At 38.6% G+C, this 22,066-nt stretch overlaps 2 protein-coding genes across 3 annotated transcripts in view; one reads left to right on the plus strand and one right to left on the minus strand.

Moving 5' to 3' along the window:
* The window catches only part of Mmp28 (matrix metallopeptidase 28), a 34,134-nt gene extending 32,620 nt beyond the window's left edge, over positions 1 to 1,514 (minus strand). Inside the window, exon 1 of one of the 2 annotated variants that reach the window (XM_040749337.1) lies at positions 1,351 to 1,514. The gene's annotated coding sequence lies outside the window, so the exon portion shown is untranslated. The other variant, XM_040749336.1, reaches the window with a different exon arrangement.
* Positions 1,515 to 1,829: 315 nt separating this feature from the next.
* Taf15 (TATA-box binding protein associated factor 15) overlaps positions 1,830 to 22,066 on the plus strand; it is a 30,207-nt gene continuing 9,970 nt past the window's right edge. The window contains exons 1-7 of the mRNA XM_040749341.1: positions 1,830 to 1,971; positions 9,151 to 9,190; positions 11,905 to 11,956; positions 12,064 to 12,148; positions 12,231 to 12,330; positions 13,874 to 14,064; positions 15,495 to 15,615. Coding sequence (XP_040605275.1) covers positions 1,965 to 1,971; positions 9,151 to 9,190; positions 11,905 to 11,956; positions 12,064 to 12,148; positions 12,231 to 12,330; positions 13,874 to 14,064; positions 15,495 to 15,615 — 596 coding nt within the window. The 5' untranslated portion in view covers positions 1,830 to 1,964. The remainder of the gene's footprint in view (positions 1,972 to 9,150; positions 9,191 to 11,904; positions 11,957 to 12,063; positions 12,149 to 12,230; positions 12,331 to 13,873; positions 14,065 to 15,494; positions 15,616 to 22,066) is intronic.

Below are 22,066 nucleotides of genomic sequence, written 5' to 3' on the forward strand. Positions count from 1 at the left end.
CCAGGAGACCTTTTTCTTCCTTCTGCAACTTGATTCTCCACTGCTATTGCACAAGCTCTCTCTGGGGTATTTTCCTCAATACACGTGCTAAAGTCATATGGCTTGCAGTGGTGAAAGACTTTTTATTTCTTTAGCCTTGGTTGTTTGGAGAATTCTATCATCTTCTGTCAATACAGTTGAGGGCATAATGAGAAGAAATGACCTCATGCCCTTTTCTGACCTGAAGTATCAATTCTGAACCTTATCTCATCACTCCATCCCAAAGTGTTCCTCTTGGTGTCTATCACCGTGAGTGACACCTCCATCTGGCCATCTGTGTACACAGGAAACCTAGAACTAACCTCACACACAGACTGATCACCAGGCTTTCATATCCTCCTAAGTAAGTGTGCCTATGATTTCTGCACTTACCTCCACAGCTACTTTAAGTCCAGTGCACTATGAGCGCTCACTGTCATCATTGCACTGGTCAATCACATGATCTGTCTGCTTAAAATACTTGTTTTGAGACAAGGTCTCTTTTTGTAGCCCTGTGTCCTGGAACTATGTATACCAGGTTGGCCTGGAATTCAGAGGTCTGCCTAATTTTGCCCCATGACTGCTGGGATTAATAGACCTTGATTGGCTAAATTTTTTTTTAACCAGTGCTGGGTCTTGAACCCAGCAACTCAAGCATGCTAGGCTAGGCTTTAATCACTGAGCAATAGTCTCAGCTCCCCTTTCTCCCCCCACAACAAACATTAGGCATCTCTCCTCTCCAACCTGTTCTTCATTCTGCAGCTGGAAAATACAGATCTGATCTCACCCTTCTGAAGTTCTCCAGTGGGTGGATCCGCTGCCTTCAGGATAAAGTTCAAACTATAAGACCTCAGCTATTTAGCCTCCTATCTTTCCGGCATGTTCTAGTATTCTCCCCTGGAGGTTATGCTCCAAACATACCAAGTTACTTGTTCCACAAGTAGTTTGGACAGATCTTTGGCCCACTTCTTCAACTCATCACGCAGGCTTTGGTTCAGGTGTCACTCACTCCGGGAAATGTATTCACTGATTCTATTTAATTTTCCAAGTCCTTTCTCCAAGTGAGTTTGCTGTACAGCTTTACGGTTAAAGCCCTCAGCAGTGGGGGTGGGGTACTACACTTCCAGATTCCACCTTTGCCCTTTATTAGCACAGGACTTCAGCCTGTTCGGCTTTATCCGCAACCAGGGGGAAATATTTCATCAGTCTGTTCTGCGAATGATGTAAGATGCCGACAATTAGCTGGTTATTATTAGGGCTGAGAAAGCTCGATTCCCGCAGTCAGGTTTGCGCGTGATTTAGACTGAACTCACATTTTTGTCCTCGTCTCACCTTGATTTTTACTGGACAAGGCAGTTACAGCAAGCCTGGAGATGATCGGGTACCGAGCTCGTCACGACTTTCGTGCCGCGCGCTCCTCAAGGCTCGGAACGCCCCCAAGTGGTTCAAGCTCAGCAGCAAGAGCCGGAGCGAAACCGGCCACACCATTCTCGATTTTAGAGGTAGAAACCAGTTTTCCAGGCCAATAGTTCCTACTTTTAAACGGGGAGCCTTCTCTTTCGCTTTTATAGCTTCAAATTCTACCTGACCCAATACAATTAGAACCGGGGTTGTAAATGGGGCGGAGCGAGCCGGCCGGGCTTTCTCCCCTAGTCCCTCGAGGGCATTGGTACTTTCCTTTCTCAATTCCCTCTCAATAATGGTACCGTCGCGGAGGGGAGTACCCGGAGGGACTCCGCGGTCGGAGGACCGGAGGGACGTAGAACCACCCCTCCGGCTTTGGCGCGGTGGTATCGTCCGCCGTGCGCTGATTGGCTGCCGAGGTCCCGCAGTCGGCCTCAGCCCGCCGCGCCGCCCTCAGAACAGCTCCGGCCGCCGCGCCGCCTGGCTTTTCGTTTTCCTTGTTCTCCGCGGGCCGTGGGGGCTCCGCGCCGCGGCTCTTAGTCATGTCGGGTAGGTGACTCCTTCAGCGAGCAGCGGCAGCGGCGAGAAGGGGGCCCGGCGGGTTCGGGAGGTCTTCCCGCCCACCGGAGGGCGGCGAGGGAAAGCCTCCGGCCTGAGGGAGGCTCGGGTGGGGGGGCGGCCGCGTCGCCGCCATGTTGGACCGGAGGCACGCACGCTCCCAACGCTCTCTGGCTACAAATCACCGCGGGAGCTTCCTGGAGCTCTGTCTTTTGACCCTGCCCTTGGAACCCGAGGAGATGTGCAGCTCCCCGGGAAGGGGGTGTGTGAGTTGGGGGGCGGAGGCCCGTCTGCACCATCGTAGGGGGGCGGGGGGAGTCGAGATCTGAGCATCAGCCTGAGGACTGGGGCTTTTGGTCCTCCGCTCCGCCTCAGATCTCTCAGCGAGGCCTCTGGCCGGTCGTCTCGCCGCCTCGTTCCTCAGTTTCCCCATCCGAGAAGTGGAGCTGGGCCTTCCTGACTCACCCATTCATCAGGTGGGGGTCTTAAGCCCTGGGAGTCCTTTTCAAAGCACATTGCCTTCCACGAAGTCGCACTTCCAGTCATTCCCTCGGCTGTAACCACCGGGATTGATTGGGGTTGGGGGTGTCTGTGTATTCGGCTTCACCTTTGTACTTGTTAATCTCCTGGACTTAAGTGAGCCCTGACAGTAACTGATGAGCACTTTTAGGCTTTCGTGGCATTTTCCTTAGAGAGACCAAAGGGAAGACAGCGTCTTCCTGAAAGTGATATATATAGGAGCTACTGATGAGTGGGAGAGAGGGTTTAACCCCTCCTGGACAGCCAGTTTGGATCCTGGTAAACCAGAAAAAGTCCTCTTGATTCTCACAGTTACAGTTGATCGCACAGGTCCTTTATTGTTTGACTACATTTACAGGTGGCAAAGACAGACCCAGATAAGCACTTGATCGATCTTAGAAGCCTTGCCTGAAGCCATATGGCTGGAATAAAATGTGCCTTTTGGTAGTTTTACATTTACTTACTTAATGGAGACAGTGTCCCATTACGTATCCTTGGCTGGACTGGAACTCGCTGTGTAAACCACGCTGGCTTCTAACTCACTGGTATTAAAGGCGTGAACCACTACAACCGTCAGTTTTACGCCTGTATTAATTGGCAGACCTTTTAAAAAGGTACCCCCAGAGGCCGGGCGTTGGTGGTGCATGCATTTAATCCCAGCACTCGGGAGGCAGAAGCAGGCAGATCTCTGTGAGTTCGAGGCCAGGCTGGACCGACAGCCTCCAAAACAATACAGAGAAACCCTGTCTCGTAAAACAAAAACAAAACAAAACAAAAAAAAGGTACCCCCAGTCCACCAAGAGAGGGGGGGTGTGGTTGGGTAAGAAAGACTGGGCAAGGGAAGATTGTCTTTAGAGTAGCATTGCTACTAAGGATCTGGAAAGCTTAGAGGAGGGGGCGTGGCGTACCTGTCTGCTGGAAAAGGCTAAAGCTGCACTGCAGTTAGTTCTTCAAATTCTGTTTCATTCTTTTTCAAGCAAGGGATTTTTCCAGAGTAGGCATTGATATGTCTTCTACCAGGTACATAATTCGTCATGGTGTCTGGTGAAGGTATAGGAGAATATGTACAAATGCTTCCTTAGGAAGGGTATATGTAGGTTAAACATGACTTTAAAAAAATTAAAATTCTACCCTCATGTAGACATTACCAAAATTTAGTGCAAGCAGTGCTCAGTAAAAACTCATGGAGTTGTTTGGAAAGGGGTTTCCAGCGTATCTCCAGACTGACCTTGAATTTATCATCCTAAGCAACCTCTTGAGTGGAATTACAGGCTTGTTGCGCCTTGCCCAAACTGCTCGTTTTTGAGGTTTCAATGGAAAATTTAAATTTAGAGGCATAAGTAAAATCTTTCAGATTCTTTTTTTTAAATATTTTATTTATTTATTGTGTATACAGTCTTCTGCCTGCATGCCAGTGGAGGGCACCAGATCTTATTCAAGGTGGTTGTGAGCCACCATGTGGTTGCTGGGAATTGAACTCAGGATCTCTGGAAGAACAGCCAGTGCTCTTAACCGATGAGCCATCTCTCCAGCCCCTTTCAGATTCTTTTTAGTATTATATACAACTTAACATGTTTTGTGATGTGTGTATAAAATACGTTGACTTTTGTATAAAAGTAATGCTTTTGACTTTTTTTAAAAAATATTTTATTTATTTATTGTGTATACAGCCTTCTGCCTGCAGGCCAGCAGAGGGTACCAGATCTTATTCAAGGTGGTTGTGAGCCACCATGTGGTTGCTGGGAATTTAACTCAGGATCTCTGGAAGAACAGTCAGTGCTCTTAACCGCTGAGCCATCTCTCCAGCCCCTTGACTTGTTTTTTAATGCATGTTTAAATTAAAGTTAACAGAATAAATTCCCCCCAAGAAACTAGTGCCATTAATAAGTTACAGTCTTTAAACATTTCAGAGCACACTTAGACATTTAATTGACTCAACTAATCTAGATACTTGCCGTGTCAGACATACAAACCTATTAAAATATAAGCATTTGGGCTGGAATTAATGCTTAACATGCACAAAACTTAAGGATTTGATTCCCTGCATCAGGGGAAAGAGTTATATACATAGGTTTTTGTCAATAAGTCAAAATTATTGTCAGTCTGACATTTAAGAGTTATTTGCAGGCTGGGTGGCGCACGCCTTTAATCCCGGCACTCGGGAGGTAGAGGCAGGTGGATCTCTGTGAGTTCGAGGCCAGCCTGGTCTACTGAGCGAGTTCCAGGACAGGCTCCAATACAGAGAAACCCTGTCTCGAAAAACAAAAAAACAAACAAAAAAGAGTTATTTGCAGAATCGAGTTACCAGAGCTTTTGAATTAAAATCATGAGTAAAGTATTAGTTACATATAAAATAAGTCAGGCTATTTCTCATTTTGGTAATTAGGACAAATCAAGGTATCTTCTACATACACCTCAAAAAATAGGCAAAAATTTGGGAAAGCTAAGACCCATAGAAAAACAAAGTAGAAGCCAGTATGATATGCATTGATCTATTTTGGCAATTACCCTGCAGAAAGTATAGGTCTTGTGTAGAGTGGTTTTATTATCTAAGGATGGGTGATAAAACCTCGAACTGGTAGCCAGATAATGGAAACTGAAACCCTTATAAATCTTGGATTTACAGATTATAAATTTGAAGGACTGTGTCTTCAGTGAAGAAATGAACAAAGAGGGAAAAAATCCTAGTGTAAGCTGACAAGGAAGTTCAGACACAGTAGAATCTTAGAATTTGTAACCTGGAGCCTCTTCTTTTAGGTACTCATTTAGCCTTTAGGAAACCTTAAAATGATTTAACATAAAAATAAAAAACTGGGCTTATTAATATCTTTGGGTTCCTGGTTTAAAAAAAAAACTGGAGTAATTTTCACAACATAGATCACAAAGAATCTGTGGAAATCCAGACCTTTCAAAGGGTGAGTTCATGGTAAAAACTGAATGAGTCAAATGACAAACTGGATTAGAGCAAATGTTATGTTGAGGGTTAAAAACATGAGTCAACTTTAAGACCAACATTATGTGAAAGACCACATAGATTTGAAAAAGGAACGAAATAATTTAAAAATTACATTAATGTGTGGGTGTGTGTTCTGGTATACCTATGAAAGTCAGAACAAAAGCGTTTCTTGCCTTTTCACCATGTAGGTACAAGATATTGGGTTGTCAAGCTTATGTCAGGCATCTTTACCTACTGAGCCATGTCATCTCTCTCCTTCCCTCCCCCAAATAAAATTTTCAAAAGTGGGAAAAGTGAAATAGCAAACCTAGCAGAATTATAGATGTAGTTATAGTCTGTCTTTCAAAACATTTAGAAGGATAGAGATGAAAATGAAAGTCGGTGGGTATGGAGGTATATGCACTTAGGAAGCTCAGTTGGGAAGATCTCTAGTTTTATACCCAGCATGAGCAACAAAGGGCATTCTTGCCTTAAAAAATATCTAGGAAAGTTGAATTTTTTTTGTCTTTTTTTTTTTTGAGACATGGTCTTGCCAGCTCTAGATGGCCAAGACTCACAGAGATCTACCTGCCTCAAGAGTGTTGGAATTAATGGTGGATAAGCCCAACGAGTTGAAATGTTTAATTAATCATTAGTTTCAAACAGATGGCTAAAAATTTCAAGTAATTATCTGTAGAATTACAGATTATAAAATAATAACCCATAAACAGTTTAAGAAGGGTCATGGAACTGTGGCCAATGCTCTTGGTACAGAGTTGGTTACCAGCACCCACATCTAGGACTCCACAATTACCTGGTATCTCCAGCTTTAGAGCATCTTACACCAATGACCTCTCCTTGCCTCTCACAGTAACTCTCTGACCTCTTTATGCCTTCAAAACTAGTACTGGGAGACTCTAAACAGTACCAAATTCAGCTGCCAGCACAAGATACGACCCAGCCCACCTCTAGAGCACAGCTTATGTTTGTTAACTGGAGAACCACTTTCTAGTTGGTCATTTAATCACAACAAATTTCTTAGCTGACCAGCATCAATTATCCCATTAAAGGAAAGGTTTTACTTTAGTGGTTCTGGTCTCTTGTTAATCACAGCTGACTCTTTAGCCCTAGCTGACTCAAACCACAGATTGTTCACACAAAAGCTCAGCAGAACCTTTGCTTCCCTTCCAAACTTTCCAAGCCAGGCCTCCATCATCTGAATTGCCCTCAATATAATTGTCTTCCAAGTTACAGAAGAACAGCTCACTGAGCTCTTAACACTCAATGGCTTTTCTAGTTCAAAGTTACAAAGTCCTTCTACAATCCTCCCCAAAACACATGGTCAGGTCTGTCACAGCAATACCCCACTGTCCTGGTACCATTTGTTGTTACTCTGGTTGTGATGATCGCCAAAGCAACTTGGGGAGGGTTTATTTAGCTTACTCTAAATGTGTTCATTGAAGAAGTCAGAACAGGAACTCAAACAGGGCAGGTAGCACCTGGAAGCAGGAGCTGATGCAGTAGCCATGGAGGAGTGCTGCCTACTGGTTTGCTACTTATGGCTTGCTGAGCCTGCTTTCTTATAGAATTCAGGACCACCACCCACAAAGTGCTGGGCCTTCCCCCATCAATCATCAATAAGAAAATTCCTTATAGCTTTTCTTAGGGAGGTATTTTCTCAATTGAAGTTGCCTCCTTTCAGATGATTCTAGCTTGTGTCAAGTTGACAAAATAGCCAGTACACTGGTACACTTCAGTAATTTAGAAACATTTCTAAATAGTGAGCAGGTTCAGACACAAGACTCAAGTGTCAGGTTATCTTGACAAGGACTTATTTGAGTTGCCCTAAGTGGCATTTATAAACTGACTTTTAAAAAAAACTGAAAATAATACCTGTATTTTTACTACTGAAATACATATTTTCTGGAGGCTGTGCTTTTTTGTCTACCTTGAAATTTTAATTCAGCTGAAGGTTTATAGTTTCAGAGGACTGTAATTTTTTAGGCTAAAGTAGGACAGGCATAAATACTAGATTTTGAGAGGTCAGAAAATTTAAATGCTATATACTTAAATGGTTTTGTCTGGACCAAAAGGAAATGCTGAGGTATTATAGACTGTTGATAGAGGAATACCTGTGTTTTCAAGTGTTTAAATACCTATCCACCCCCAATATTTTTAACTGTGATTTGGGTGGCTTTCCTTTGCTGTTTGATAGGTATATCTATTTGTGGTTCTGGTAAAATCTGTTCTTTCCCTATTTTCCTTTGGTTGCTAGCTGCAACTCTTATCAGTTATGGAAATAGCTGTAACATGTAAGCTATCCCTCTTCATTTCATGTAACCTGTGTCCTTAGTTTCATAGAAATAATTTATTAGAATCCATTTAATAGTCTTAAGGATTTTAAAAGAAATGTCATGTTGGAGATATTTGCAGCAGAGTGGTGATGTAGCTTTATATGATAATGATATAAATTGACTGAAAAAATAAGCTATTGATTTTACAGAATTGCTCATTTTAAAGATTTTATGATTAGGTAAGGTTGGTAAGGTAAGTGTCAATTTGACACTCCTGTTTCGTAGTTGTAATATTTTATATAACTTCTATCTTATTCATCACAAATTAAGACACTTCATTTGACATTGGATATAAACCTAAAGGGTAGTGTCTCCAACAATTTTTGGTATGACTTACACTTTGAACTATAGAGAAAAGTTTCAAGTCTACCCTCTACTGCCCTCTTTACATAACACATTTGCGTAGGCTTTTTTTCTAAGGTAGTTTTTGTTATTAAAATGCAGGCTAGAAGCAGGTATCATTGCTGGCTGATTGCTTGGAAGTTTGGTAAAATAAACAGTTTTTTTTTTCTTAAGCAAGTCTTAGGAGGTCTTAAGCAAGTCTTGTTGGTGCTGTCAGCCACAGTAGTCCAAGAATGGTTTATATGTGAAAATGATAGTGAGTGTGATTCTGTAGATTAATCATATCAGAGTGCATGTTTCTTCCTTTTTTTGGCCCTGATTGGTTTAAGCATTTTTTGTTTGCTTTTATTAATGTAATGCTACATATATGTAGCTTAAACTTTTGAGGGGTGGGTTGTTGGCTTTTTTCCTTTGAAGCAAGGTGTCACTAGTCCATCATCCAGCCTGGTCTGGAAGTCTGTACCTAGCATAGGCTGGTCTTGAGCCAAGTGCTGGGATGACAGGCATGAGCAACCACGCCTGGTTGAGTTTTTTGTTTTATTTTTAAATGATGAATTTTCACTGATTTCATATTTGTTCTCTTTCTTGTGACCACCAGCAATTTTGAACAGTGGTTTAACAATGTTGTTACTTTAAAAAAAAAAAGTAGTTATTGTTTAAAAAATACACTTTGTAAACCTCATCATGGTTTTCTTTTGGGTATGTGGGTTTTTTTTTCCTTTTTTTGTGTGTGTTTTTGTTTTTTTTTTTTTGTTTTGTTTTTTGAGACAGGGCCTCACTGCAGCTCTGGCTGGCCTGGAACTCACTATGTAATCTAAGCTGGCCTTGAACTCAGAAATCCACCTGCCTTTGCCTTTTGAGTGCTGGAATTAAAGGTGTGTGCCACCATGCCTGGCTTCTAGTTTTTCTTACGTAACTTTTGACAGTTTCTAGCAGTATTTTCATTTGTGTAAACTAAAGTTAGTCTTAGGGTAAAGCATAATTTTAAATATGATTTAAAATTCTTTTTATGTGTTTTAGATTCTGGAAGTTACAGTCAGTCTGGGGGTGAGCAGCAAAGGTAAAGTATACATATGTTTTCATAATATCATGAGGCCAAAATTGAGAAAAATAATACAATTTTCTCTCTAAAATTTGCTATCTGGATGTCTTAAGATAATAAGGCTAGATGTGGTAGTTCAGGCTTGTAATCCCAGCATTCAGGAGCTTGAGATAGGACTCAGAAATTCGAGGCCAGCTTGGGCTACATAGAAAGACCCTATCTCTTAAAAAATTGGGGGGGGAGTTGTAACTAAATAATTAAAACTTGCTAACAAGGAAAGAGCTTGCCTTTATAAAGTAGTCTTGCCTTTTTAAATAGTCTTTTGATTAATATGCCTTGAAGATCAAGACAAATCCTAGGTATTATAAAGATTTTTTTCTTTAGAAATTAAGAGAATTTTAAAAAATTATTGCTATTTTTCAATTATGTGTATGTTTGCATGTGACTGTGCATATTGAGTACTGGTGCCTCTGGAGGTCAGAGGTATCAGATCTCCTGGAGCTGTGGCTACAGACTTTTGTGATCTACCTGATGTGGGTGCTGGGAGTTGAACCCAGGTCAACTGGAAGAGCTGGCAGTGCTCTTAACCTCTGAGCCATCGCTCTGCCTGGAGAATGTCTTAAAACTCACATCAAACTAGTTGTAGAAAAAGCATTTTACTCTTTGATGATATATAATATGCCAATGTGATTTTTAAAAAAAAGTTTATTTGTATGGAGTTCTGAAGAAGGCATTGGATCCCTGTAGAACTGGTGTTAGAGATGGTGGTGACCTAATATGTGAATGCCGGGAATCAAATTTAGGTCCTCTGGAAGAGTAGCGAGTGTTTTTAACCACTGAACCATTTCTCCAGCCCCTAGAGCAGATTTTCTTTTCTTTCTCTCTTTCTTCCTCTCCTTCCTTCCTTCCTTCCTTCCTTCCTTCCTTCCTTCCTTCCTTTTTTTAAAATTAAGCCATTTATTTGAACAACAAGGACAACTGAATCCTGTCGTCCTCAAGTTCAATTGGCAGCCTCCAGTTCCACTGGAACTTGAGTCAGAAAACAGCACTGCACATTAAGGAAGATCTAGAGCTAGAGCAGATTGTCTTACTATTAATTTACTATTAATACAAAGTTTAGCCGGGTGTTGGTGGCGCACGCCTTTAATCCCAGCACTCGGGAGGCAGAGGCAGGCGGATCTCTGTAAGTTCGAGACCAGCCTGGACTACCAAGCGAGTTCCAGGACAGCCTCCAAAGCCACAGAGAAACCCTGTATCGAAAAAAACAAACAAACAAAAAACAACAACAACAACAAAAAAACCAAAGTTTAGCAGTTCAGAAAAATTCTAATATGCTTACAGTGAAAGTTTGTTTTTATGTTTCTATGATGGTCGCTGTTCTTGCTTACCAGAAGTAACAGCTTTCAACCTAACACTACAACTATTGCTGGAAGCATATCAGAAAGAAAACTGATGTGATTTTGTTCTTATAAGATAGTATTAGCCTCTTAGTAGGTACCTGGCAAGTGTCTCTTTATTGCTTGTATTTTTAAAAGTTTGGGATTCTGAAAAAAAAAAGTTGAGGAATTTTAGTATTAGATTGCTCTAAAATAAAAGGTTTTATTTCAGAGAGTTGTTTTTTGACTTGCTAATACTTAGATGATATAATTTTAAAAGGTTAAGTCTTAGGAAGGTACATTTTATTCAAGAACACAATGCATATTTATCAAAATACATGGCAGTTCTGATACAGTATATTTTCTTTCTTTGTTGGGAGTTTGGATCTAATTACTGAAGCATTTAGGCTGAACTTTTGTTCCATATTGTGCCTTTTCTGGGAAGTTCAAGACATTCACTTCAAACAAATAGTATAAAGAAATTCATGTTTCCATAAAGCTTAAAATGTTACATTTTCAACCCAGGCATGGTAGCATATGCATTTAATCCCAGCACTGGGGGAATCTCTGAGTTATAGACTACCTTTGTCTACAGAGGGAAGATAGCCAGAGAAACCCTGTCTCAAAAGACAAACAAAAAAGTTACCTTTTTTCTTTTTCAGATAATTATTATGGATCTTACCATGCATTTTTTGGAAATAGCACTTTCTTAGGAATGGCTGATTGTTCTTGTTTTGAGACAGGCTCTTACTGTGTAGCTTTGACAAGCTTGGAATTGCTATGTAGATCAGGCTAGGCTCAGACTCAACAAAGGTCTGCCAGCTTCTGTCTTTTGAGTGATGGGATTGAAGTCATGGGCTACCATGTGGTCATCAGAACGGTTATTTGTATACACATTTTTAGCTGCAAACAACTGTCTATGCTTTAAGTATTAGAAATCTGTGTATCTGATATTAAATAAAAACCTGTTTATGGAATGATACTGTTCAATGCCTTTTTTTGTTGTTATTTATTCCAAAGCATAATTTTCTTAGTTTTGTAGTTCTAGTGAAATATTTGAGAAATTGTCACAGCAACCTTTGGTACTGACATTCAAGAGGTCTGGGAGTGACTTTTTATATCTTTAGTTGTTGGTCATCAATTTAGATTCTAAGAGATAGGCAGAATTGTTGTTTAGATGTAAATAGTTTTTTATTTTGAATCACTCACTAAGAATAACCGAAACTTTAGTAGCCAGAAAACAATTCAGATGTAAACAGGACAAATACTAGGTTCAGTTGAAGACAGAGTTTTTCATTTAAGCTTTTTAATTTCTTTAAACATATATCTTTCAAGTATTACAATTTTCTTTTACAGTTATTCTTCCTATGGAAATCAAGGCAGTCAAGGCTATGGACAAACATCACAAGTAGGTCTAAAAATCAGTTGTTTTCCTTATAAATGGTTATTTTATTTACTAAGTATAGTTATTTCATTTAGTAAATAATAAAGTTTGAGTGTTTACCTGAATTTCAGAGTTATTCTGGCTATGGGCAAACGACTGATTCTTCGTATGGACAAAACTATGGTGGTTACTCCGGTTATGGACAAAATCAATCAGGTTGGACTGGTTTATTAAATTGCTATTTTAGAGAGTCAGGAATCAGAGCCTTCACTAAATAGTATTCTTATCTAATTTTTAGGTTATTCACAGTCCTATGGTAGTTACGATAATCAAAAGCAGAGCTCATATGGCCAACAATATAATAACCAGGGACAACAAAACACGGAATCATCAGGAGGGTAAGGAAACAGTAAACTATTGAAATTGTATTGGGTATACCTGCCTTTGTAGTTCAATTTAATTATTTCGTAGTGCTGGAAATAGAACCCAGAGCTTTGTATATGCTACATAAGTGAGTACTCTACCACTGAGCTATGTGCCCAAATCCTTTATTTTGTTTTTGTGCCACTTGGATGCATTACCTTTAAAAATATTTTTTAGATACATCTATTTTGATTTGTGAGTATTATGTGCATTCTGTGTACCATGTGTGCTGATGTCTCTGAAGCTGGAGACAGAAGGTAGAGGCCAGAAGGGGGCAGCATTGCATCTTTTAAAACTGGAGTTGCAGCTGATTTTGAGCTACCATGTGGGTGTTGGGAATTGACTTTGGGTCCTCTGCAAAAACAAGTGTTCTCAAACACTGAGCCATCTCTCTAGCTCTTCCTTCCCTTTTTTGTTTGGAATAGTGTTTCACTATGTAGCCATAGTTGGCCTAAAACTATATAGGCCTCTACTACTAGTATTTCATAGTGGAGTTTTTATTGTGATTTATTTGGTGAACTAATCGATATTCCCTAATGTACTTGGTCCTCAGACACCACTGTGAAACAGCACTAGTGGTTACTTCTATTTTGTAGAGGTAAAGAAGGTTAAAAGAACCAGAGCCTGAGGTCTCTAGTCATCTGTCTTTGGCTACAGTGATAGAAGTACTTAAGTGAAGTGTAAATGGCACTGGGGAAAGAACTCGGGGGTCAGATTATTGGTATTAGAGTTACAAAAGTAAGTAGAAGTGCATATGTAGGGAATAATATCTGGAAGCCATGCTGCATTAGGAAAAATCTTTAAGCCTTATTGCTAAGTTTAATGATAAGGGAAATGCTTTTGTAAAGGCTGTATGTTTAAAAAATGAAATAAATGTAAAGCAAAGGGAAATACTTTTGACTATTTTAAAGTAAATAATTAGTGTTCAAACTAGTTTTGTGGTGCTTTGAGTTGGGAGTTGGAATAGATTGTTGTGGTATTTTTCAGAGTTAGATGTGACTGTTGATTTGAGACAATTCCTCCCCCCCTTTTGAGACCAATATCTACGTAACCTAGGTTGGCTTTGAGGTCATGATGCACCTGTCTTCCTCAGTACCAAAAGAATAGGCATCATGCCTAGCTACAAATACAAAAGACATGATGTTGAAAAGTAGTGACATAGAGCCTTGTTTGCTAAAGCATCATACATATTTTACTTTTTTCTTTAAGCTCAAGAAAGTGAAAACTAGATATTTTGTTAATGGTATTTAAAGGTGCTAGTTTTTGTTGTTGGTCCCCAGTGTAGTGCAACAACCCCTTTTCTCCCCTTCAGCATTGTTTTTTAGTGTTTGTGAAATTGTTTTTGGAGTGTGTTCTGTTGATGAGTTTTCATAGATTGAAGAACCAAATAATTAACTATAAGAGCATAGTACTAGACACTGCTGAGGTCTAGCTGATTAGGCCTTTTATATTCGTGTTCTTTAACTTGCTACAGTCAACACAGTTCTGTAAGATCTTATGTTCTTGATTTCTGTTTAGCCAAGGTGGAAGAGCACCTTCATATGGCCAGTCTGACTATGGTCAGCAAGATTCTTATGACCAGCAGTCAGGCTATGATCAGCATCAAGGCTCATACGATGAGCAGTCAAATTATCAGCAACATGATTCCTATAATCAAAACCAGCAGTCTTACCATTCACAAAGGGAAAACTACAGCCACCACGCACAAGGTAAGATTATAATGGCCTCTAAACTTTTTCTTTAGATTATTTGTTAGATTTTACTTGTTGATAAAACTTGGAGATGATTGGACATAGATTTCTCATAGCCATCAAACTACTACTTTCCTTTTTTTAACTTTCTCGAGATTGTCATGTCATGGGACTTTTTGTTTACCTTTCCTTTGTTGTCTTAAACCCTGAGCATTGATTTGGCATTGCTATTGCCAGTTCTTTTTTTTCTTGGTCTCTTTTTTTTTTTTTTTTTTGAGAAGTGTTTCTCTGTGTAACTACCCTGACTGTCCTGGAACTCGCTCAGTAGACTAGGCTGGCCTCAAATTCAGAGATCTGCCCGCCTTTGCCTTCCCAGTGCTGAGATTAAAGACCCCGTGCCGCCGCCACCCAGCTTGTTTGTTGTCCTTCTGTCCTTCCTTCTTTCCTTTCTTCCTTCTTTCCTTTATCTCTCTCTTTCCTTTTCATAATCTTTTAAGGTTTATTCTATGTATATGGTGCTCTATCTGCATGTACACCTGCATGCCAGAAGAGGGCATTGAATCTCATTATAGATGGTGATGAGCCATCATATGGTTGCTAGGAATTGAACTGAAAAAGCTGCTAATGCTCTTCACAGAGCCATCTCTCCAGCTCCTGTTGTCAGTTCTTTTGGTGGTGGTTTACTTGATTTGGGAAAGTTGTCCTATCCTAGCCTTCTCTAATCATGTAAGAAGGTACAGTCATTAATTTTTCTTGTTCCATAGCACTTTATATATATTACTGATATAGGAGTCAGACCACACCATGAAACTCAGTGGCTTAAGGACAAAAGTCTGCCTTCCCACCCATAATGCATTTATTGTCTAGATAGGACCTGGCTCCTATTAAATGGTTACTAAACATTTTTGCTGGAAAAATTATTTTGGTGGTGCTAGGAATTGAATCCCACCCAGGGCCTTTGTATATGTTACGTTAACAAAGACTTCATCACTGAACTTAAAGCACTAGCCATATTGATAATAGAGTGAATGAGTAAAAGCAGAATGTCATTTTCTGAATAACTCTCTTCTCAGTTTGAGAATGTGTGGTGGCTGTGGTTATGCCTGACCTATGCTTGACACATTTAATCTGACGTAGATATAATTCTCAAGCACATTTCTAGAATGTTGTGTGATGGCTTGCATTTTGTTGTATTTGTGTCCTTCTCTGAGGGACATACTATGTGTCTTAAGGTGACAGTTAAAATTATTCTTTGAAACATTTAATCAGAAACGACAATAGATGCTTGGTATGGTGGTATATATCTGTATTCCTATATGAGAGTTAGACAGGAGAATTGTTTTAAGCTTAAGAATTCAATGTCAGCCTAATGTAGGGAGTTGTTTGTTGCAACAGCATAAAATATTGAAGTGACAGTATTATTATGTGTTATATTTTCCTTTTTATAGATGACCGTCGTGATGTGAGTAGGTATGGAGAAGATAATAGAGGATATGGCGGGTCACAGGGAGGAGGTAGAGGGCGTGGGGGATATGACAAGGATGGAAGAGGTCCTATGACAGGATCAAGGTAAGTATTTAGATAGATACCCTCATTTTCTTTCTCTTAGTTTTTTCCTTATTTTGTTCTGGCATTTAATGAGGAGGTATTCAGATATTATGTTGTAGAAAAGAAGAACAAATTAAAACTTTATTTTGAAATCTTTGTCATAAATCACTTCAGAAGAGGCTATGTTGATAGTATTTCATATGGTGTATATTAATGTAAACACCATTAAAGCTCCCTACCATGGTTATGATTCAGTTAAATTACTTGATTGGTTTTCCTGCTGGAGCTAGACTCAAAACTCCTTTGAAATATAACTCTGGAAACCAAAGTATGTTAGCAATGAAAAGGTAAGTTAATCTTTATGGAAGACAGAGTTCCCTTGGACAGGGAAAATATTAGTGAGTAGCAGAGTAGAAAGATGGGATAGACATGTAAGAAAATTTTAAAATATGTCTCTCCTTAAACATAATTATTGAAATAATTAGTATAACATGACATTCTGTAATTTTTCTGATGTAGCCTTAGTGTGTGAAGCCTTTAATTTAGCTTTTCTCATTGCTATTTTTAAATTATTAATGTTTATTCCATGTTTACAGCATAGGTTATAAAAGCTGATTTTAGCATAATTTTTAAATATATCTATAAAGTTAGTACATTGGTCTTGAAAATGGGATGAAAAACTAATTGGTCTATGCCCTAAGAAGAAATTTGTAGATTGTAAATTTGTGAACTACACAGGCTTTAAAATAATTTATGTTTACTGGGAATTGAAATTGTCATTGTCCTGATATTTAATGCTATGGCAATAGCAGTTCAGTCCTCTCATGTCCCTTAAGATGACATGAAAAACAACTTATATATATATATATACTCTTGTTTCAAGTGAGCCATAAATTTGCTTTTATATGTTTTTAATGTACTATATTTTTTGATATTATGGAAATTCCAAAGTCTAATAATTTTGAAAATTTTCGTAAGAGGCATTAAAGGCTGTTTTAAAAAATGAGTTTTTTTGATTGATAGTCATTCACTTTGTCAAGATAAATGATATATGTGTCTTCATTATCAAAAGAGTAGTCAGTTACTATCATTTATTATTTTTATATAAATTAACAGTATAAAGTGAAATGGTACATAATTTTTACATAGTAACCTCTCCCCAACCTAAAACTGAATCCCTGAGACAACAACTGTTAGATACTTAATTTACCAATGGAGTTGTTTTATATAATTGACTATCTGGAATGCTATTGATGTTATATGTGCCATAAGTTTAATTTTCTACATAAGGAAGTTACAGTCTAATAGATTATCTGTTAAAACTGTCTAATTGAATAATGGAGTCCCACTTTTTAGGAGGAAGGCGATGGGTATGGAGTCTATAAATAACATTTAGTTTGTGAGTGAACACCTATCTTAGAACCACAGGGTTGAAAAGGATGTTGAATGATTCTTCCCTGCTGAGGCAAAAGGACCTTAAACAGCCTGGGTCTTTTTTTTTTTTTTTTAATAAAGCAACAACTTCCATACAAACTCCATACAAAGATCCATACAAAGAGCTTGTACAAAAGCCTGGTATATATTAGGTCAAAGTGATGCTGATCTTGTTTAAATGATGGAGAGTGTTTTAGTCTTGACTACTTCCTCTTCCCCCAGTAAATTAGTTTCTAAACATAAAGTCTCTTTAGAAGTCTGGGTAGCTATTACCCTTTGTATTGAGGTAGCAAACTTTTTGTTTTTTGTTTTTTTGTTTGTTTGTTTGTTTTTGTTTTTGCCAAAGGCAAGGTGGTAATGTTTTAGGCTTTGCAGCTCTTCAGACTTGCCCTTAGAGCACCCAAGTAGTCATAAGTGAATGTAAACAAACTAGGCTGTGTTCTAATAAAACTTTATTTGTGAATACTGAAATTAGAACTCTGGGCTGAGTGTGGTGATGCATGCCTTTAATACCAGCACCCTGGAGGCAGGCAGATCTCTGAGTTCAAGGCCAGCTTAGTCTACATAGAATTCCAGGACTACCCTCTCTGAAAAAAACAAATGAAGGTTCATATAATTTTCATGTGCATCTTTAAGATGTGTGCTTTAGCTTATTCATTGGGGTACAGCATTGTGAATTTGATCATAAATGCCCAGTTTTATATATCTCTTTTTTTGAAACACACTTGGTTTTGTGCTTAAATACCAAAATACACAGGAGTTTTAATTAGTCTTTAGCACCGTTATTTGTGTTTCTAATTATCTTAGTATGTTGAAACCTTTATCTGTGGGGGTATAGAAGGGTAGAGGGACAGAATGATTTGAAGACTACCTGGGATTAATTAGGTTTATCATCTTTAAAAAAGGGCCATAGTTTTGAGGGTGAGGTTTGGATATATGGTAACGAATGGGATGTTCTTATTCTGTGATTGGTTGGCTGGAGGGAGACTTCAAGCCAAAAAAGAAGTCATTGACTTAATTTGGAGAGAGATATGTGAAGTTCATTGGAACTACAGGAAACAATCTTTTCATTGAAAAGCAATTGTTGCAATGGGAACTGAATTTTTTACTGTCCTCTGATGTAGACAACTTAGTGGGCTAGAAGCTAAGATAAAAATGTTCCAGGACCCTTTTTTTAGGATTGATTACTATCTTGCAGAATATCTTCTTTTTTCATTGTTTGTATGTAATCAAGTATTTCAAGTTCTTATGGGTAAATTCCAAAGTTGTTCAGAAATTTTGAGTATTTTCTCCCTCTTGCAAGAGAATTTTAATTAGCTCCCTTAAAAAAAAAATGCGTTATGTCCAGCCGGGCATGGTGGTACCTGGTAGCTTAGTGGTAAAGTGTTTGCTAAGCATGGTTGAAAAATGTTGAACCTGCTGTGGTTGCACACATCTTTAATGGCAGGCAGAGTCAGGTGGATCTCTGAGTTCAAGGCCGGCCTAGTCAACAGAGTGAGTTCCAGGGCAGCCAGGGCTACACAGAGAAACTGAGTCTCAAAAAACCAAAAAATAATAAATAAAAGTTGGATTCTATTCCCAGCACTTGGATATGATGGACACTATTTATGGCCTACCTATAGTCTAGAACCGCACTTCATAGAAAACTGTGGGTCATAAATTGGAACTATGTATGCTGTTTTAAATTTCCTAGTAGCCACACTGAAAAGGAAACAAAGCCCAAAGCTATAGCCTCTTGGGTTCAGTTTCCAGAACTGCTGAAGAAAGAGGAAACAGTGAATTATCAATGAAATCAGTTTAATATACTTTATTTAACCCAGTTCTTCTGAAATATACCATGTAATAGATAAGGTATGATGCTAGAACTAGAACTTCATTTCATTTTTGATATTTAAAGGTCATTGCATTTTTGTCTACTTACATTTTATACACTTGTACTAACTATATATTGGACATTACAGCTCTAGAAAGAGAAGATTCTTCTTGAAGTTAATTTATAAATCTTGATTCTGAAAGACTTTTTTTTGCCACATATATAGGACATAGAGGGAAGTCAGACTCTTAAGAATCATTCACATACGATATTGTTGGCCTTTTACTCCCACTTCCAAAATGTGTGTTCTAGATTTATTAGTATGAAAACTCAAGTACAGTGCAAGGTTTTAAATTATTTTATTGCTTTTTAGCTATGCCCTTTTTTCTAAGTTGAGCTTTCTAAGATAAAAGACTCCTGCAGCCCAGTTCATACCTAAGCCCTGCTACTTGGGAGGTAAAGGCAAAAGAATCTAGAGCTTGAGCTGTAGACTGGATAACTTAACAACATTGTTCTGGGCTTATTTCCTAGTGCTAATAAGTTGGTGGTCTGGTATTATTTCTGCATCATGTGACTTCCTAGGAATTTTAGAAGCATGTAGTTGTTGGGCTTTTTGCTTTGTTTTTTAAATTATAAATTGAGAGCTTAATGTGATGACTTACGTTTGCTATCAGTCCCAGTACTTGGGAGCATTGCCATGAGTTTGAAGCCAGCTTGGGCCCCATTGTACTAGCTGATACAAGTTATATAAAATAGGAAACTCTGCCTTCAAACAAGAAAATAATACAAGCCCCTAAAACAAAAACTTAAGCTGGGCTTGGTGGCATGCACCTTTAATCCCAACACTCCAGAGGCAGAGATGGATGGATCTCTGTGAATTTGAGGCCAGCCTGATCTACAAAGCAAGTTCCAAGAGAGCCAGGGTTGTTAGACAAAGAAACCCTGTCTTGGGAGGAAAGAAAAACTCTAAACCTTTTATTTATATGTATGGATATTCTTCCTGCATGTATGCTTGTACACTGCATGCATACATTGCCCATGAAGCCTGAAGAGAGTGTTGGATCCCCTAAGACTGCAATTCCAGATGGCTGTGAGTTATGTGGGTGCTGGGAATTGAATACGATTCTCTGGAAGAGCAGATAGTGCTCTCAACCACCAAGCCATCTTTCCCACCCCAGGCTTTCTTTTCTTCTGAATTTGCCTTTTCTAAATATATGACAATAATACCTACCCTAGAGTCCTCTGTTTCCTTTTGATTTTGAATTTGGAAGACCCATCTCTTTATGTTTCCTTATGTAGGGATTCTCAGCCAGTTAAGTTGAAGATGCATCATCTTATACATATCTCTACTACTTTACCTTCAAATGGCCTTGGGATAGTCTTTCGGGTACATGTTTGTTTCTATTTCTGGGATTGAAAACAAATTTGTGCATCTTGACTCAGCTGTTGAGATATCTTTCTGTTTGAATTTGCTAATGAGACCTTAATGGGTATAAGAAAAAACTTTGTAACTTAACTGCAAGTTTGAAAGAAACATTTGCCACAGGAATATCTCTTTTAGTACTAGTGAATACCCTATGAGGTCTATTTCTGTAGTTAATACAATAAGTTTCTTAGTAAAGAGAGTGTAATATAATTAACAGAAAATTTACTTGAGAAAAAAATGGTTGAATGTCATTTGAATGTACAGGTAAACATTTAGATTAGTACTTCTCAGGTTTAAATACACATATGATTTATCCGGGGCTCTTAATGAAATGCAGATTGTTATTGTATGGAGACTGAGAGACTGAATTTTTCTGAGAAGCTCTTGATATGTTTATGCTTGTGCTAACCCTTTGAATAGTAAGGATATAGAACTGAGTTTTGTAAACAGGGAAGCTCAACCTTAATATCCTTTTAGAGGATGCATCTTTAAAATTTTATTTATTTATTTGTGTTTATCTGTGTAAATATTTGCTACGAGGGTTGTCTTCATACAGAAGAGGTTATTGGATTCTCTGGAGCTAGAGTTATAGACTGTTATATGCAACTGCTGAACATGGGTGCTGGGAAATCAAACTTGGGTCTCTGAAAGTAGCAAGTGCTCTTAACCACTGAGTCATCTCTACCTTTTGTTGTTATTCAGCCATACCACATAATGGCGCACACCTTTAATCTTGTACTTGGGAGTCAGAGGCAGGTGGCTCTCTGACTTTGAGGCCAGCCTGGTCTATAGAGTAAGCTCCAGAACAGCTAGGGCTATGTAGAGAGACATCACCAAAATTGTTCAAAGTTATATCGTTGGCTAGCATGGAAATGAGAGAGTCTATCTCATGTATAAAATTGCATATTTTCCTTAAATTATGGGCCAAATCAGCAGTTTTGTTGACTGCAAAGCAGTTAGGATATATCTTATGAACATCTAGCTTCTAGTTTCCTTAAACAGCCTAACCTCCTAACATGATGTGATGGCACACACCTGTAACCTCAGTGCTGGATAAGTAACTAGCCATTCTAGTTTATCCATGAACTTCAGGTTCAGTGAAAAATCCTATCCTATCTCAAAATACAAGGTGGTGAGCAGAAGAAGACACTAGATGTCTGGCTGCCACATGCAGGCACAGCTGCATACACACACACATGGGTGTATTATATATAAGAAAATAAAGAAATTAAACATTAAACAATTTTTAAGAAATGTGGGTTTGAAATTTTCAAGAATTCTTGTCTGTCATTGGGATTCTGCGGTTTATCTTTGAGGGAACCTTGACTTCTAATATTTTCAAGGGACTTGGAGTATAGCTTAATGGTAGACCACCTACTCAAGCAAGCATGGGACTCTATGTTCAATCCCCAGTACTGCAAAAGAAAGGAAACATTTGTTTTTAACAGTTTGACCTAGTTTATTGGGCTCTTCATGGCAAATGCACTTGAGGAAGAATTCAAGGGCATTTTTATGTACATAGCAAATTCACGATCATTATTAAGACCCTGTCTCAAAATGAAAATGACTAGCTTCTCTTTCTTACAGAGGTAGCAGTGATATACCTGTTATTTAAAGTATAGGGAAGACATAGGTACTGTGCTGAAATAATAATTTCAAATACAAAGCTGTATCTATGAAGGACTTCAGTTTAATATTGTCTCCATAGCCCTGAACTAACCTTATTCTTCTGTTGGAAAAGTTTTCTGTGATTTACACAACAAAAGCAAAGTAAACACATGTATCTTTATGTCAGGGTA

This window comes from Mesocricetus auratus, unplaced genomic scaffold (genome assembly GCF_017639785.1).
Source record: "Mesocricetus auratus isolate SY011 unplaced genomic scaffold, BCM_Maur_2.0 Super-Scaffold_100007, whole genome shotgun sequence".
Lineage (NCBI taxonomy): Eukaryota > Metazoa > Chordata > Mammalia > Rodentia > Cricetidae > Mesocricetus > Mesocricetus auratus.